This window comes from Clupea harengus, chromosome 18 (genome assembly GCF_900700415.2).
Source record: "Clupea harengus chromosome 18, Ch_v2.0.2, whole genome shotgun sequence".
Classification (NCBI taxonomy): Eukaryota; Metazoa; Chordata; class Actinopteri; order Clupeiformes; family Clupeidae; genus Clupea; species Clupea harengus.
In genome coordinates, this window is record NC_045169.1 from 16,559,795 (window position 1) to 16,575,067 (window position 15,273).

The 15,273-nt window shown below is 42.5% G+C and overlaps 1 protein-coding gene across 3 annotated transcripts; it reads right to left on the bottom strand.

Moving 5' to 3' along the window:
* Positions 1 to 2,624: 2,624 nt before the first annotated feature.
* Positions 2,625 to 8,901, bottom strand: LOC105912793 (macrophage mannose receptor 1). 3 transcript variants are annotated; one of them, XM_031584879.2, is made up of 5 exons: positions 8,769 to 8,899; positions 5,245 to 5,631; positions 4,692 to 5,036; positions 3,677 to 4,054; positions 2,625 to 3,085 (listed from the first exon to the last, which is right to left on the bottom strand). In XM_031584879.2, the coding sequence occupies exons 1-5, from the start codon at positions 8,803 to 8,805 to the stop codon at positions 3,078 to 3,080; spliced, it is 1,155 nt and encodes a 384-aa protein (XP_031440739.1). In that variant the 5' UTR covers positions 8,806 to 8,899; the 3' UTR covers positions 2,625 to 3,077. The 3 variants fall into 3 exon arrangements, with proteins under 3 accessions (XP_031440739.1, XP_031440740.1, XP_031440741.1); XM_031584880.2 differs by lacking the exon at positions 8,769 to 8,899 and adding an exon at positions 6,066 to 6,722; XM_031584881.2 differs by lacking the exon at positions 4,692 to 5,036 and having other exon boundaries at positions 8,769 to 8,901.
* Positions 8,902 to 15,273: the final 6,372 nt, after the last annotated feature.

Here is a 15,273-nt window from a genome sequence, read left to right on the forward strand (position 1 = left end):
TCCAGTTCACTTTCAATGCACAAAAGGGCCAACGCACCAAGACGCTGTTGATGCATGGTAGAACGCTTGCCCAACTCGTGATGCTGAGCCTTTATGTCAACATCACCGATACACTAGTTGTGTCTGTGAGCACCAATTCGATATGTCGACATTGCTTATCTGAATGAAGATGACTGCTCTTCTACTAAAGATTCCACCGCGCAGTTTGATGCGTTCTAGTACACAAAAGCATAAAACACATTTTCTTCTCTACATAAAACCTCAAAAGTACTTCATTTTAAAATGTATTGTTTCGTCAGTATAGCCTATTGCATTATTGTTACAAATTTTCATTTTTTTATGACAGAATCTATGAAGGTCTACTGTACTTTTAATATGATCAGCCATTACAGCATAACGATTATGGTAGATTAAAACACTATTTTGAACAATAGCTTGTTGCCTCCATGTTGCATGAGACGAGTTTGCACGTGATGATGACCCACAGGGGCATGACATAACCTCATGAGAAGAACTCCCACGTTTGCGGTTAACTGTAACTTCTCCAAGGCCCCGTTTTCTTTAAATCTTAGACTGGTGAAAGAAACAATGGGTTTTAGACGATCTTTAGTGCTAAACATGAGTGATCGAATTTCACATAGGCTAATATTTATAAATTCATAAACAAGCGTCGGTGCTTTGGTGATTTGTAAACAAGCATTGGTGCTTTAAAGTAAATTCCATTTAGTAATTTATAAACAAGCAGTGCTTTAGTGATTTATAAACAAGCATCGGTGCTTCAGTGATTTATAAACAAGCAACAGTGCTTAAGTGATGTTTAAACAAGCAGCAGTGCTTTAAAGTGAATTCTGTAACTCTCTGGAAGCCTGTGTACGGCAGTATCAGCACAAATAAAACTTGGATTGTGTGGCACATGCCGGTGGGGTAGTGTACAACGTGATCAATAATTGTATTTCAGTGGAACAACAATTGGAACTCAACAATTTAATTTTCATCCGTAACTAACATTGCGCGTGTATAACAGATGACAATGGCAGCGCTGTTTGAAACGTTCTGAAATATCTTCCTGTACCTGTTGAGTAGAAGTCAGTAGCCTACTTCTCCTGGCAGTCTTCCTTTGGTGAGTGTGTCCCTCAGCGCCTGTTTAAACTTTGACCTGGGCCTTATTTTTTTAGATCTTTTAGGGTCCACATTTTTACAAGAGACAATTACAGATTGAAATTGATCGCTCCAGTATTGAGTTATTTGAGTTAAACTTGTAATACAAAAAGTTTTACTTTTCATAGGTGCTTTCATTGTGTAAAGTTTTATTTTGATAGGAGTAAAGGAAAAAATTACATTTTTGAGGTGTATTTTTGCCATGCATTATTAGCACACATCTCAGATTGATGAGAATTAAACATATTTCCTCAACAAGGATTTCTTAGGACTTTTAGTATGTTGTTCATAGAAATGATCTATGCTGAAAAAAATTATTTTACAATTAATTCTATTTTTGGCTCCAAAATAGGTTCATTTGCCTGGCCTAATGGTCACGAACAACAAATGATGGACACGGCAAAAATGACTCTTCAACCTTGACTGAAATATGGTATTATATGTATATACAATTGTGTGGCATGCTTCACAATGATTTGTTTAATAGAAAATGTTAATTACAATTAACATTAATTATAATTTTCTATGACACAAGAAGTAATTGCGAAGTAGCCTATGCCATAGTTCAAATGATTAACATTTCCCCCTGTACGTTACCTTGGTTTCGGCCATCAGATGGGGTTTTGATGGTTGTGCTGCAGTGACATCTACTGGGCAGTAGAGAAAACACATTTATCATCTGATTTACTGTTGTTTTGTCACATGACATTGTTTTGTATTTTTCCAAAGGATGATGACTCCCAGTTAGTGCTGACGTGACGTGACGTGTGTATGTGTGTGTGTGTGTGTGTGTGTGTGTGTGTGTGAGTGGGACGTATTGAAACCATGCAACACTATAATATTTCTGTATGAAGCTGTAGGCCTCTGTCAAAAGCAACAGAACAGATAGCAAAACTAGCCCTGAAATTCATTGAACTGGCTGTGAAGTTAGATTTTTAAAACGTGTTAAATCTGACTCTTGCGTGGTAGATCCAGAGGACAAACCATGGAAGCGGCACACACGCAATCCCACTCATCGTTACTGAAGTGTCTCCATACCGGACAGTGGAAGCATGTCATCGGTGAAACTTACACTACAGCAGCTGTAAAGTGACTAAATACATTCTCAACGCAGCATATCTGCACTCTTGCCACATTAGATAACCCAGACATCATGCACTGGGTAAACTACAGATAAATGCTAAATTTATTTCTGCATAAGCAAACAACAGAGCATCTCTTTCCCTGATTCAGTTCACTCGTGGTAAGAAAGGAGTGGGAAAAGTAATTGAATTCAGCACTACCTTTGAGCAATAGAACAATACCTTAACTGCAGTATTTAATTGTAATTAATGCTTGTTGAAGATTGCAGGAGGTTTATACCAAGGACATCCATGATTCTTTTATCAGGTGTGTGTGTCCAATAAGTTCACCGGACCACAGTCATGGTGATCAGAGTGATCTTTATTTACTTAATATGTGGATAAAACAACTACATTTGACTTAGGATAGAAAAGGCACACAGGTGTAGTTCAGTTTGAGAACAAAAGCAAGTGCAATTCAATTCAGAATGACAGAGCAGGGGTAAGACTACCCTACACAAAGTTACATTAAGAGATTCACAATCTCTTTTGAAAATTACGTAGTCAATCATGACTTTGTTTAAAATCCCCCAAACACAGAATGCATTTGCAGACAAAAATACAAACAGATGATATAGTTTACTGCAGGATAGGTAAGTTACTGCAATGGAGTCACATTTAATGTCTATAAAAGTAGGGTGAGTAAATATACATTGTGATGCATAGAAAGACAGGGGTTTATCACACACACACACACACACACACACACACACACACACACACACACACACACACACACACACACACACACGTCCATAGTGAGGGATTTGGAAGCTCTGGGCAGAGGAGGATCCAGTCCTACTGAGCTGTAAGAGGACATAAACACACACAAGAGGATGGGGTTAAAAAGTGAATCACACACACACACACACACACACACAACACACACACGTCCATAGTAGGACACAGACACACACTCATGTCCATAGTGAGATGACGCAGACACACACACACACACTTGTGTCCATAGTGAGATGAAGCAGACACACACACTCACACACTCATGAAGCAGACACACACACAAATGTCCATAGTGAGATGAAGCAGACATAATACACACACACACACACACACACACACACACACACACACACACACACACACACACACACACACACACACACAGACATGTCCATGGTGAGATGAAGCGGACTCACACCTACTCATGTCCATAGTATGATGAAGCAGACACACACACATACACACATGTCCATAGTGAAATGAAGCACACACACACACACACACACTCATGTCCATAGTGAGATGAAGCAGACACACACAAACTCATGTCCATAGTGAGATGAAGCACACACACACACACACTCATGTCCATAGTGAGATGAAGCAGACACACACACACACACACACACGTCCATAGTGAGATGAAGTGGACTCACCTTCAGTGGTGCAGATGAAGTTGAGTTTCTCGGTCTGTGGAAGCATGACCCACTCTCCCTCCCCGTCTCCTCCAGACTTCACTGCCCCCACTCTGGCACTCTGATGCTCCAGTCCATCTGTGCAGTCCGGCTCTGTCTCTCCCTCTGGGGCCCAGTTGCTGTAGCAGACCGTCTCGGCGTTGTCCCAGAACCAGAAGCCCATGTAGCAGGAGTGTTGCAGGCCCATCCACACGTGGGTACTGGAGGCTCCTTTAGCCCGCTCCTTCACCCAGCGCTGGATCCGCTCGGAGGTCACAGACACCAGGTCCACGTGGTGCTGTCTGCAGTACTTCATCGCCTCTATCCAGGTCTTATTCTCACGAACCAGAACCAGTTTGTCTGGAGAGAAAAGATAAAGGAGAAAGATACAGATCCCCATGTCCAGTTCTGGAGTCCTCCTAAGATCCTCATTTTATCTGCAGCAGCATAATGTGCAGAGTGACCAGATGCACAATTCACAAAGAGATAGTAAAGCCATTAACAGATAGTAACACCATTGACAGATAGCAACACCATTTACAGATAGTAGCACCATTGAGAGATAGGAACCTGTCAGGAATTATACGGGAAGTATCGTCATAGGACATCCTGTTTTGTGTGAACATGAACAAAGGGTTAGAGTATCGTGTATTTGAACATCTGCCATCTACATAGAATTTTGACCCCACCTTCCTAGCAGATGAAAGGTCCACGATTATCACATTGTTCATTATTCCACCGACCGTTATGGTAGAGCTGAGTACACTTTTCTCTCTCCTCATACTTGGGTTCTCCAGTTTCCCAGTGGCGGAATGAGGAGATGCTGTTCTGAGATAGCAGACAGTAAGTCCACTAGGCTCTGAGATAGCAGACAGTAAGTCCGCTAGGGCTCCGTAAGTCCCTAGGATCTTTAGGTCACCATCACATCTGATTGTGATAGCGCTGTTTGTGACTGAATTCCCATCAAGTAGAAGAAAAGTGCGCCCTGGTGACTTACCCTCATAGCAAATGAAGTTTGAAGGATTGTGGCAGGGTACATCGTTCCAATGACCACTGGAAGTAATTTGAGCGCAGAACCCATCCACACTGTCGCCATAATTGGGTTCTCCAGTTTTCCAGTGGCGGAATGAGAAGGTGCTGCCATCTGACCACTCCCAGGCATCTCTGAACAGGCCAATCCAGGCTGCATAGGTATCCCCTAGGATTGTCTTTATCTTCTCATTCTCTGCCTCATTCCTCACACTGGCCAGGTCTGTGTGTTTCTCTCTGCAGTATCTCTGAGCATCTGCCCAGTTCTTATTAGTAAGAGTAACCAGCACATAGGTATGTGTGGAGTTCCCCTCTGTGGTAATGCATGTGTCATGGTTAACTGAGGAACAGCACAGCTTTACAGTCTCAACTAATGTGAGTGCACATGAAGTCACAACAAACTGACTAATAGACCTGCACAGTCTAAGGTAAGAGTTAATGAGGTCATAACCAACTGATTTGTTTACTTTCATAGTTTAGCTGCCTGTATTCAAGAGTGAGTGAGGGAGAAGGCTTCTCACCATCATAGCAGATGAAGGGCTTGGTGTCACCACACTTCCTACTGTCCCATTTCCCATTTTCTGTTCTCATCACAGAGCAGTTCTTATCCATTCCTTGTGGCGGGTCTGAGTTCCACTTCCTGAACTCTGCCTCATCCTCTCTGTAGAAATCCCTGTCAGCCAGAGACCACTGCCACTTAGGACTGCTTCTCTGCTTCAGCCCAATCCAAATATATGCAGCACCTGCTTCATTCATTGTGCTAATTAACATCTTCATCTCCCTCATGTTGTCTATGGTGGCGAGGTCAGTGAACTCCTCTTTGCAGTAGCGCTGAGCTTCTGTCCAGTTCTTATCCTCCTTCACCACATGGAACTGACGTGGCACACAGGAGGAGAGACTGCACAGACCTGAGAGAAGAGGAGAGGAGGAGTGACTGCACAGACCGGAGAGGAGAGGAGAGGAGAGGAGAGGAGAGGAGAGGAGGAGAGACTGCACAGACCTGAGAGGAGAGGAGAGGAGGAGAGACTGCACAGACCGGAGAGTTGTAGCCTGTATAAGACCATGAATAAGTCAGATTTACGTCATTTAGCATGAACGCGAAAGTGTAACATAAGATAGTTGATAGAGAGAACGAAGAAACCAGACGTGATTCTGTCAATGTGAGCTGCAATTCTGTAACGAGTTAAAATAAATGAAGAAACTTTCCCAGCACGCTGTTGAGAGCATTACTTTCTTCAAGTGTGCAACATAAATAGATTTTTGAAGAAAAGAAAATGTCGGAACACACAATGGAGCTGGAGCAGCTACAGGATCAGCTAACCGAGCTACTGTGTCAGCTTACGCTCGGGCATCTAAGAGAGGTGTGTATCCAAGTCAAAGTTTCGCCAGATAAGGAAAAAAAGCACACGTTGATCCGAGGGCCACAGTGATGCTGAAATTGTTGAAGCTGTGAAACGTTGTGGTGATGATAGGCCGAACTCAAACCCACGACTCAGACTCAGGAGTAAGAGAGAAGAATACACGTTCACTTAACAGTGGTTCGTAATACAGAGAGATCAATAAATATGAAAAATAGCTGAATGCTGGAAACACGAGGATAATGCAATGAACATAAAATGAACACTAGAAACACCGAACACTGAGAAACACAATGAAAAATCAGTGACGTGAACGCAACGAGAAAACAAAACACAAGAGCTTAAATACATCATATAATGAGGGACAGTTGAAAACAATCAAGGCGAGGCACACACAAGGGCAGGGCGTGAGGTGTCTGACACGAGGAGCCAAAGGTAAACCAACACAAAACCGAACACATGACAGCACAAGTAAAACAAACTAAGAAACAGGACGGGGCTTAACAGGTGCTGGAACGGCAGCGGAGAAGCTTCCCCACTAAATTACATCACAATCAGGGTAGGGAGTTTAAGAACAAGTTATTTGCTGAGCTCCAAAAATAATGTGGCATCCAAGGTTCTCGCACCACCCCGTACCTCCCACATGGGAACAGTCAAGTGGAACGCTTTAACCGCGCCCTGCTGGCCATACTGCTTAACCTGGATGATGAAGCCAAAGCCGATTGGAAAAGTTCTCTTACCAAAGTCAGACAATTGTACGCATAATTAGTCCACCGGATATGCACCGTATTACTTGCTCTTTGGCCTGCAAAGGCCTCTGCAAAGAGGGGAAAAGAGCGCTATGACCGAAGGTGCAAGGGGCAGAACTGTATCCTGGCTGCAGAGTTCTCATTAGTAACTTGACAGAAAGAGTTGGGCCGGGGAACTCAGATCGTTCAGGGAAGAGAAAGTCCATGTAGTTGTTAAAAGGAAGCACCCGGAAAGCCCAGTTTATGAAGAATAACCAGAACATGGCCAGGGACGCTTCAGAGTGCTTCATCGGAACCTGCTGCTCCGCTGTGACTTCCTGCCCGGTGAGTCACACAAGTCTGAAAAGAAAAGAGGTGAGAGAAACACACTGACAACACAGAATGCCGAACCCGAGTCTTCATCTGACTGGAAAGAGGATGACTGGCGATGCTTCTCCAGATGGCCCGAAGGAGATTCCGTAGCACAAACCAGGAGCAACCTGAGAGCGGAGGCTACAGAGTTCCTGCCACGGACTGCTACACCAGATAGGGATAGGAGAACAGACCCTGTGGACTTTGGATGTGGACACAGAGAAAGAAGATTAGCAGGCACAGGTGAGGAGATAGAGGATGCAGAGCTGGAGACAGCAACCAATGACAGAGAGGCGTCTCCACCATCCTCACACCCTACAAGACAATATCCTTTCAGAAACAGACATGCTCCCAAAACATTCACTTAAGATAGGTTGGGACAGCCCACAGTTAACTGAATTGAGTTAAAAGTTATAAAATACTTTTTCGGAGATAAATGATAGATAGATAGATGGATACTTTATTAATCCCAATGGAAATTTTAGGTCATCCAGTAGCTTATACAACTTATACAACTCACAGACACAACATACATAAATCACATACACATAGGGAGAACATGTTCACAAGGAGTGGGGTGGTAACAGATACAAGAATGGGTCTGACCCTATGGTACAATATGCATGATTGTGACAGTGTAGATGCCAAGGAGGAAAGTGTTCTTGTGCTGCTTGTGTGGATAGTGCAAAGAGAATATAAGAGGTCTGTACAAAGAGCTAGTATAGCCAGTAAAGGGATGGGCAGTGGGTTGGTATAATGAGATGGGGTGGGCAGACTGAGAGACTCATGCAGGGAAGACCCCCCCCCCCCCCCCCTCCCGTTCTGCAAGGCGTTGTTCATGCCATCCAGTTCATGATAGTTTGTCAGTTTATGTTAAAGTCAAAGTAATGGATTGAAAATGAGTTGAAGTGAAAGAAATATGTTAAAGAAGAACTACTCGTCGTTGCTATAGGCCCACAAAGAGTCAGTTCTTACATTTAGAATTACACACTTTATGAAGAAGAAATGTTTTTTTTATAAGATAATGTGTTTACTGAAAAGACTCTTATAACAAAGCAGAGAAAAGTGATGAGTTTTGAGTTAACAGAATATGTGAAGTGTGAGATTCTGTATGATTGCACCACAGGTCAAAGGTCACGCTTGTTCCAGTCAAGACAAGCTACCCTGAACACAGCGGAGTAAATAGATGGTGGTCGTAGTGCACAATGACTTCCACTGTTTAACATATGACATTAACATGATCAGATATGTGTCTTGAATAATGGACTCTAACCTGCAAGTGATCAAACTGTTGAAGACAGAATGACCTAAGACCTGGAAATGTCTGGACGACATTTAGTTAAGCAGGGGAGAGTGTAGCATAATGTGGCAGACCCCCCATTTTTGTCTTTTCTTTGGTCCCTTTCCATGATCTTGTGGCCTTTTGTTTTTCTATTATTCTATGTAGTTGCATGTTGTAGCCTGTAGATGGCAGTATAAGACCATGAATAAGGCAGATTTTTTAGATAAGCACACATAAACACACACACATATAAAGTACAAATAAGAATGGACATATACACACACACACGTCAAGAGCAGACTGACCTGAGAACAGCAGTGTGGTAATGAGAAGCAGAGTCATCACTGAGGGCCTGAAGAGAGAAGATAATTTAGAGACGCTGGAGATACTGGCACACGTCACACAGTGAGGGAAATAAACAAAGTAAAACAGCGTTAGGTGTTTCTGACACACATCACACACACACATACACATACACACACACAAAGCGAATCTTGCGAAATATTGCTTTGTCAACTCATTTGAAAAACCACCTTGTGTGAGTGTATACACATTTTGCCAGTTGCCCATTTCAAATTGCACAAGACAGCTCGATTATTATCTGATATGTTGCCCAACCTGTGACTGTTGGCCGTGAAAGCAGCAGAGTTTTGAGAAAAAACCCTGAATGAGTGTGTGTGCGTGTGTGTGTCTGTGCGTCTGTGCGTCTGTGCGTCTGTGCGTCTGTGCGTCTGTGCGTCTCTGCGTCTCTGCGTCTCTGCGTCTGTGTGTGTGTTACGACCCCCTGCGCCCCCTGCTGATTGTGTAGTGGCAATGCATGCCCTACAGGCAACAGTGGGGCAGACGATTGGCTGATTGGACTTGGGGAGGTGTGGGAGATAAAAGGATCTGTGGACACCTGTCTCTCTCTCTCTCTCTCTCAGCTCACCTCATTCTATACATTTCTGCTTATTGATGCACACACACACTCAATTCCAGACCACCTCACATTGCTAACACCTGAAGGGACCGGCATTTGGGATTTAGTTTAATAAGTATATGCCATAGTCAATAATTCAATGTATCTTATACCTAGTTATAATTGTTACTTTTACTTGGAATTAAGTTAGAATGTAATCATTTCTGGTTAGAGAAGAGTTTATCCTGAGGGAGTGTATTTAAAGTGTCAGCAAATGGCTCAGAGACTTGTGTCTCCAAGACCTCATGAATACTGAGGGTGACGCCCTTGGTTCTGAGAGCATTTAACAAGCAAGCCTTCAATGGATGAATCAGATAATCTTAGGTGAAGCTCTGGGGCGAGTGGAACTCAGGCTCTGTCTCACAATGGTTGGCCATCGTTGTTCAAGATTAAAACCTGTTTCATTGACTGACAAATCCAAGACTGGATCTCCAATATATGGTATAAAATGAAATACTATCACACCCATCCATACAGACGTCAATCCCCTAGACATGTTTCCCTTTATACTTTTGTATTTAATAAATATCAGCATCATTCAGAATTATAGCTTTGTCGTTGAGTATGTGTGGTATGAAAGCAGAGGGGTCATCAGAACTTGCATTTGCATGAGTTCCTCCACTGTACTGTGCCTCTTTGTGTCTGTGTGTGTGTGACTGTGTGTGTATGTGTGTGTATGTGTGTGTGTTCTGACTACCATACTAACGAGACTGACTCTTCAGCATGGCCATCAAAGTGCAGGTTTGTTTTCCTGCAGATCCGGGTTGAAGGCTGGGTGGGCTGAGTGCTCTCTCCCTTTGCTACAGGAGGACACTCTTAATGAAGTGATAGGGTGAACAGATAGCGTCAAACTTGGGAAAAGCCCTTGACTCTTTTCAGCAGAACTTGATGTCACTATCCCATTCAACAGCCATACAACTTGAAAAAAATACTTCACAAATACTTTTGTAAGACTCTGAAGTATGATTTGTTTCCTGTTTATCTTGTATCTTTCCTTGTGTGTGGGTATGTCTGTGTGTACATTACATTTCTTATCTTTATTTATGTCCATACTGTGTAATATTTAAATATATAAACTGTATTGTGTATGCCCACTTGGTTAAGATGGACAGTGTTTTACTATGTAAATTACTATACAATTATAAAAACTGTAACCACGGACATTGGAAGTGTTGTGTATGTGTTTGGACCGGCAAGGTTAAGCATGGTTAAGCGTCTCCTTATGAGTTTGTAGTTACTTAACATCACTTTCTTCACAGGTGCGATTGAATTAGGATGAACATTAATTAACTGGGTCTTACCTATCAGACAGCTCTGGAGTTGCTCCTCTGTTGTCTCCCCTTCTGGTGCAGGTGGATGTCTCTGAGAGAAGGACGCCTCTGTGCAGGTGTTTTTCCTTATGCAAAAAATCCTCCCTCCCTAATGGCCAAAGGTGTTTGAAAAGCGTTCTGTACAAAGAGCCTGTTGTGACAGAAATGAGAAAGGGCTCTTTAGAAATACTCTAGCGAGATGGGCAAGAAAATATAAAGATATGAGAAAATATGTCTGTGTATTTAAAACAGAGTTTTAGCCAATAGCTGTCAAAGATGTGTATGTGGACATTTCACCCAAAACACATTCATCCTAGGTTTGGGTCTGTGTATGCGTGTGTAAGGGGTTTGTTTATGTGAAAGTGTGTGTGTGTGTGAGTGTGTTTGTGTGTATGTGTGGTATGAAAGCAGAAAGGTCATCAGCAGTTGCCTTTGCATGACTTCCTCCACCGTACTGTGCCTCTTTGTTGTTTGAGGAAACATCCTGAACTCAAACCTAGGGTAAACATTCTTAACTCTAACCTAGGGTAAACATTCTTAACTCTAACCTAGGATGAACATTCTTAACTTTAACCTAGGGTAAACATCCAGATTTCTAAAGTAGGGTGACATTTTTTCATTCTAACCTGATTCTGATCACACTGATGCATTACTCGCATACCAACACTCTCCTTTACTTATGATGGCAATATTTGATACCATATACTTGGAGACAGTCTGAGATATGATCAGTCCAGGAAACAGGTTTAATCTTGTACAATGGTGCGCACCAAGGGAGAAAGACTGAAGAAGTTCACTCCACAGAGCTTAACCTAAGAATCTTCTAATCAGCCATTATAACATTTCAGTTTATATGCCCTCTGAGTATAAGGGGTGTCACCCCGTATTCATGAGGCCCAGGGCCATCATACAGTCTGACCTGGCCGGGGAAGGGGTGATGGCTATTTCACACCTCCCTCAGGTCAGAGTCATCTTAACAGAATACACACCAGAAATGCTTACATTCTAAGTCCAAATTAAACAGCAATTACAACTATATATAAGATGCATTGAATTATTGACTATGGTATATCATTATTAACTCTGAACCTTAAATTCTGATTCCTTCACAAGACATGACTCAGCATGTTTGATCACACTGAGGAGTTACAAGCGTACCAACACTCTTCTTTACATGGCATGACTCAGCATGTTTGACAGTGCCTAATCATGGCCATACTGCACCTCTTGGTTTATTCACTGTTTACTAAACATTACAGACATATTCTATCGGTCTGTAGTTTGAGCATCAGAGGCTGATTTGACAGGTGTCAGTGTCATGGTCCTCAGGTCCTGCAGGAACCAGAATAAGCCTCCCTGACGTTGTTCACGTCAGAGGTTTTGCATTGCAAATCGATTCATGATATCTGCAAAACAGACCTAAAATTAAGAGATGAACCAAACTCTAAACAACTCTGAAGTCAATGGCGTGTTTGTAACTCCCTCTTTCAAATCTCCACATGAAGATGTCTGCCTTCCTCTGGCCTGTTTGCATCTGGATACAGGACACAGCAGAAAGATTGTCTGATTTCACTGAAGATCACTGAGTTAAGACCCAGACAAAACTTTGTCGTTGAGTATATGTTTTGTATGAAAGCAGAGAGGTCATCAGAACTTGCATTTGCATGAGTTCCTCCACTGTACTGTGCCTCTTTGTGTCTCTGTGTGTGTGTGTCTGTGTGTGACTGTGTGTGTCTGTGTATGTGTGTGTGTGTGTTCTGACTACCATACTAACGAGCCTGATTCTTCAGTATTGCTATTAAAGTGCAGGTTTGTTGTCCTGTAGATCCGGGTTGAAGGCTGGGTGGGCTGAGTGCTCTCTCCCTTTGCTACAAGAGGACACTCTTAATGAAGTGATAGGGTGAACAGATAGCGTCAAACTTTGGAAAAGCCCTTGACTCTTTTCAGAAGAACTTCATGTTACATTCCCATACAACACCCATACAGCTTGATAAAAAAACTTCACAAATACTTTTGTAAGACTGTGAAGTTTGATTTGTTTCCTTTTTTATCTTTCATCTCCCCTTGTGTGTGTGTACATTACATTTCGTGTTTTTATTTATGTCCATACTCTGTAATATGTAAATATATAAACTGTATTGTGTATGCCCACTTGGTTTAGATGGACAATGTTTTACTATGTAAATTACTATTCCAATAAAAACTGCAACCACAGACATTGGAAGATGTGGAGCCGTGTGTGTGTGTGTGTGTGTGTGTGTGTGTGTGTGTGTGTGTGTGTGTGTGTGTGTGTGTGTGTGTGTATGTTTGGTCCGGCAAAGTTAAGCATGGACACACGAAGTAATTGCGCTTCCTTATGAGTTTATAGTTACTTAACATCACTTTCTTCACAGGTGCGATTGAATTAGGATGAACATTAATTAACTGGGTCTTACCTATCAGACAGCTCTGGAGTTGCTCCTCTGTTGTCTCCCCTTCTGGTGCAGGTGGATGTCTCTGAGAGAAGGACACCTCTGTGACTGGAGCAGGTGGATGTCTCTGAGAGAAGGACACCTCTGTGATTGGTGCAGGGTTTTTTCTTTATGCTTTTCCTAATGGCCAAAGGCGTTTGATAAAACGTTCTGTACAAAGACCCTGTTGTGACAGAAATGAGATAGGGCCCTTTAGAATTCCTCTAGCGAGATTAGGAAGGAAATACAGAGATATGAGAAAATATGTATGTATATTTAAAACGAGTTTTAGCCAATTGTTGTCAAAGATGTGTATGTGGACATTTCACCCAAAACACATTCATCCTAGGTTTGGGTCTCTGCATGTGTATGTGAGGGATTGTTCATGTGTGAGTCTGTGTGTGTGTGTGTGTGTGAGAGTCTGTGTGAGAGTCTGTGTGTGTGTGTGTGTGTGTGTGTGGTATGAAAGCAGAGAGGTCATCAGCAGTTGCATTTGCATGAGTTCCTCGACCGTACTGTGCCTCTTTGTTGTTTGAGGAAACATCCTGAACTCAAACCTAAGGTGAACATCCTGAACTCAAACCTAGGGTAAACATTCTAAACTCTACCCTAGGGTAAACATTCTTTACTATAACCTAGGGTAAACATTCTTAACTATAACCTAGGGTGAACATTCTTAACTCTAATGTAGGGTAAACATTCTTAACTCTAACGTAGGGTAAACATCTTTAACTCTACCCTAGGGTAAACATCCTGAACTCTAACCTAGGGTGAACATTCTTAACTCTAACCTAGGGTAAACATTCTTTACTATAACCTAGGGTAAACATTCTTAACTATAACCTAGGGTGAACATTCTTAACTCTAATGTAGGGTAAACATTCTTAACTCTAACGTAGGGTAAACATCTTTAACTCTACCCTAGGGTAAACATCCTGAACTCTAACCTAGGGTGAACATTCTTAACTCTAACCTAGGGTAAATATTTTTTACTCTAAACTAGGGTGAACATATTTAAATCTCACCTGATCCTGATCACACTGAAGAGTTACACGTGTACCAACACTCTCCTTTACATGGCATGACTCAGCATGTTTGACAGTGCCTTATCATGGCCATACTGCACCTCTCGGTTTATTCACTGTTTACTAAACATTACCAGCTGGGAACCTGTCCCATACATATTCTATCAGGCTGTAGTTTGAGCATCAGAGGCTGATTTGACAGGTGTCGGTGTCATGGCCCTCAGGCTCCGCAGGAACCAGAATAAGCCTCCCTGCCGCTTTTCGCCTCAGAGGTTTTGCATTGCAAATCACGTCATGATACCTTCAAAACAGACCTAAAGTTAACCTTCATTTTGACATGCTGGCTTGCCGCACAGTGCATTCACATTGGCAATATGACCAGGCATAATTCGTCAGGTGAAATTTCGTTTTGGGAGGGTGGTCAGAAAAATCAAGTTTGGCTGTCAAGTAGCAATGTCAGGGTTTTCAGGACAGGACCCAATCGCAGACCAGATGTAGAGACAGTTCAGGGTTTTTTCACCAAAGGGTAAAACACAAAAAGACACCTTTAGGAGTCCAAAAAAAGGCAGGGCAAAAAACCATCGAAACACGAACGCACACAGCTAAACCGATAGGAACCTCTCACCATGCAAAACTGACGAACCCACAAGAAACACAAGACAGACTGAACTTAAATACCAAAGGGGGGACTAGACAACAAGACACAGGTGAACTAAACAAGGGAAATTAACAAGACACAGGAGAAACAAATCAGGCAAACAAACAGGGTGATAATTGGGAACAGGTGAGGGGTGGAGACACGGACAACAACAAGGGAGCACATGGCATAACTAAACAAACACGGTAAAGCACATGGCGGGAACAAGGAAGGACTAGACACAGGAAGGAAACAATGGCAGACAGGAAGTAACATAAAAGGACGAAAGGGAAACAAAGTAAAAGCACGGGAAAAAACAGAGTACAGACCTGACATAACCCCCCCTCTAAGGGCCGGATTCCAGACAGCCCAAACCAAACTGAACTGAACTGAAGTCCACATAGGGTGGGTGGAGGGGGCCAAGGGCAAG

Coding starts and splice junctions, on each gene's coding strand:
- LOC105912793 (XM_031584879.2), bottom strand. CDS start 8,805: ATGACTCTGCTTCTCATTACCACACTGCTGTTCTCAG. Junction 5,037..5,244: donor GCCCTTCATCTGCTATGATG/GTGAGAAGCCTT, acceptor GCATTACCACAG/AGGGGAACTCCACACATACC. Junction 4,055..4,691: donor AAACTTCATTTGCTATGAGG/GTAAGTCACCAG, acceptor TTTTCTCTCCAG/ACAAACTGGTTCTGGTTCGT.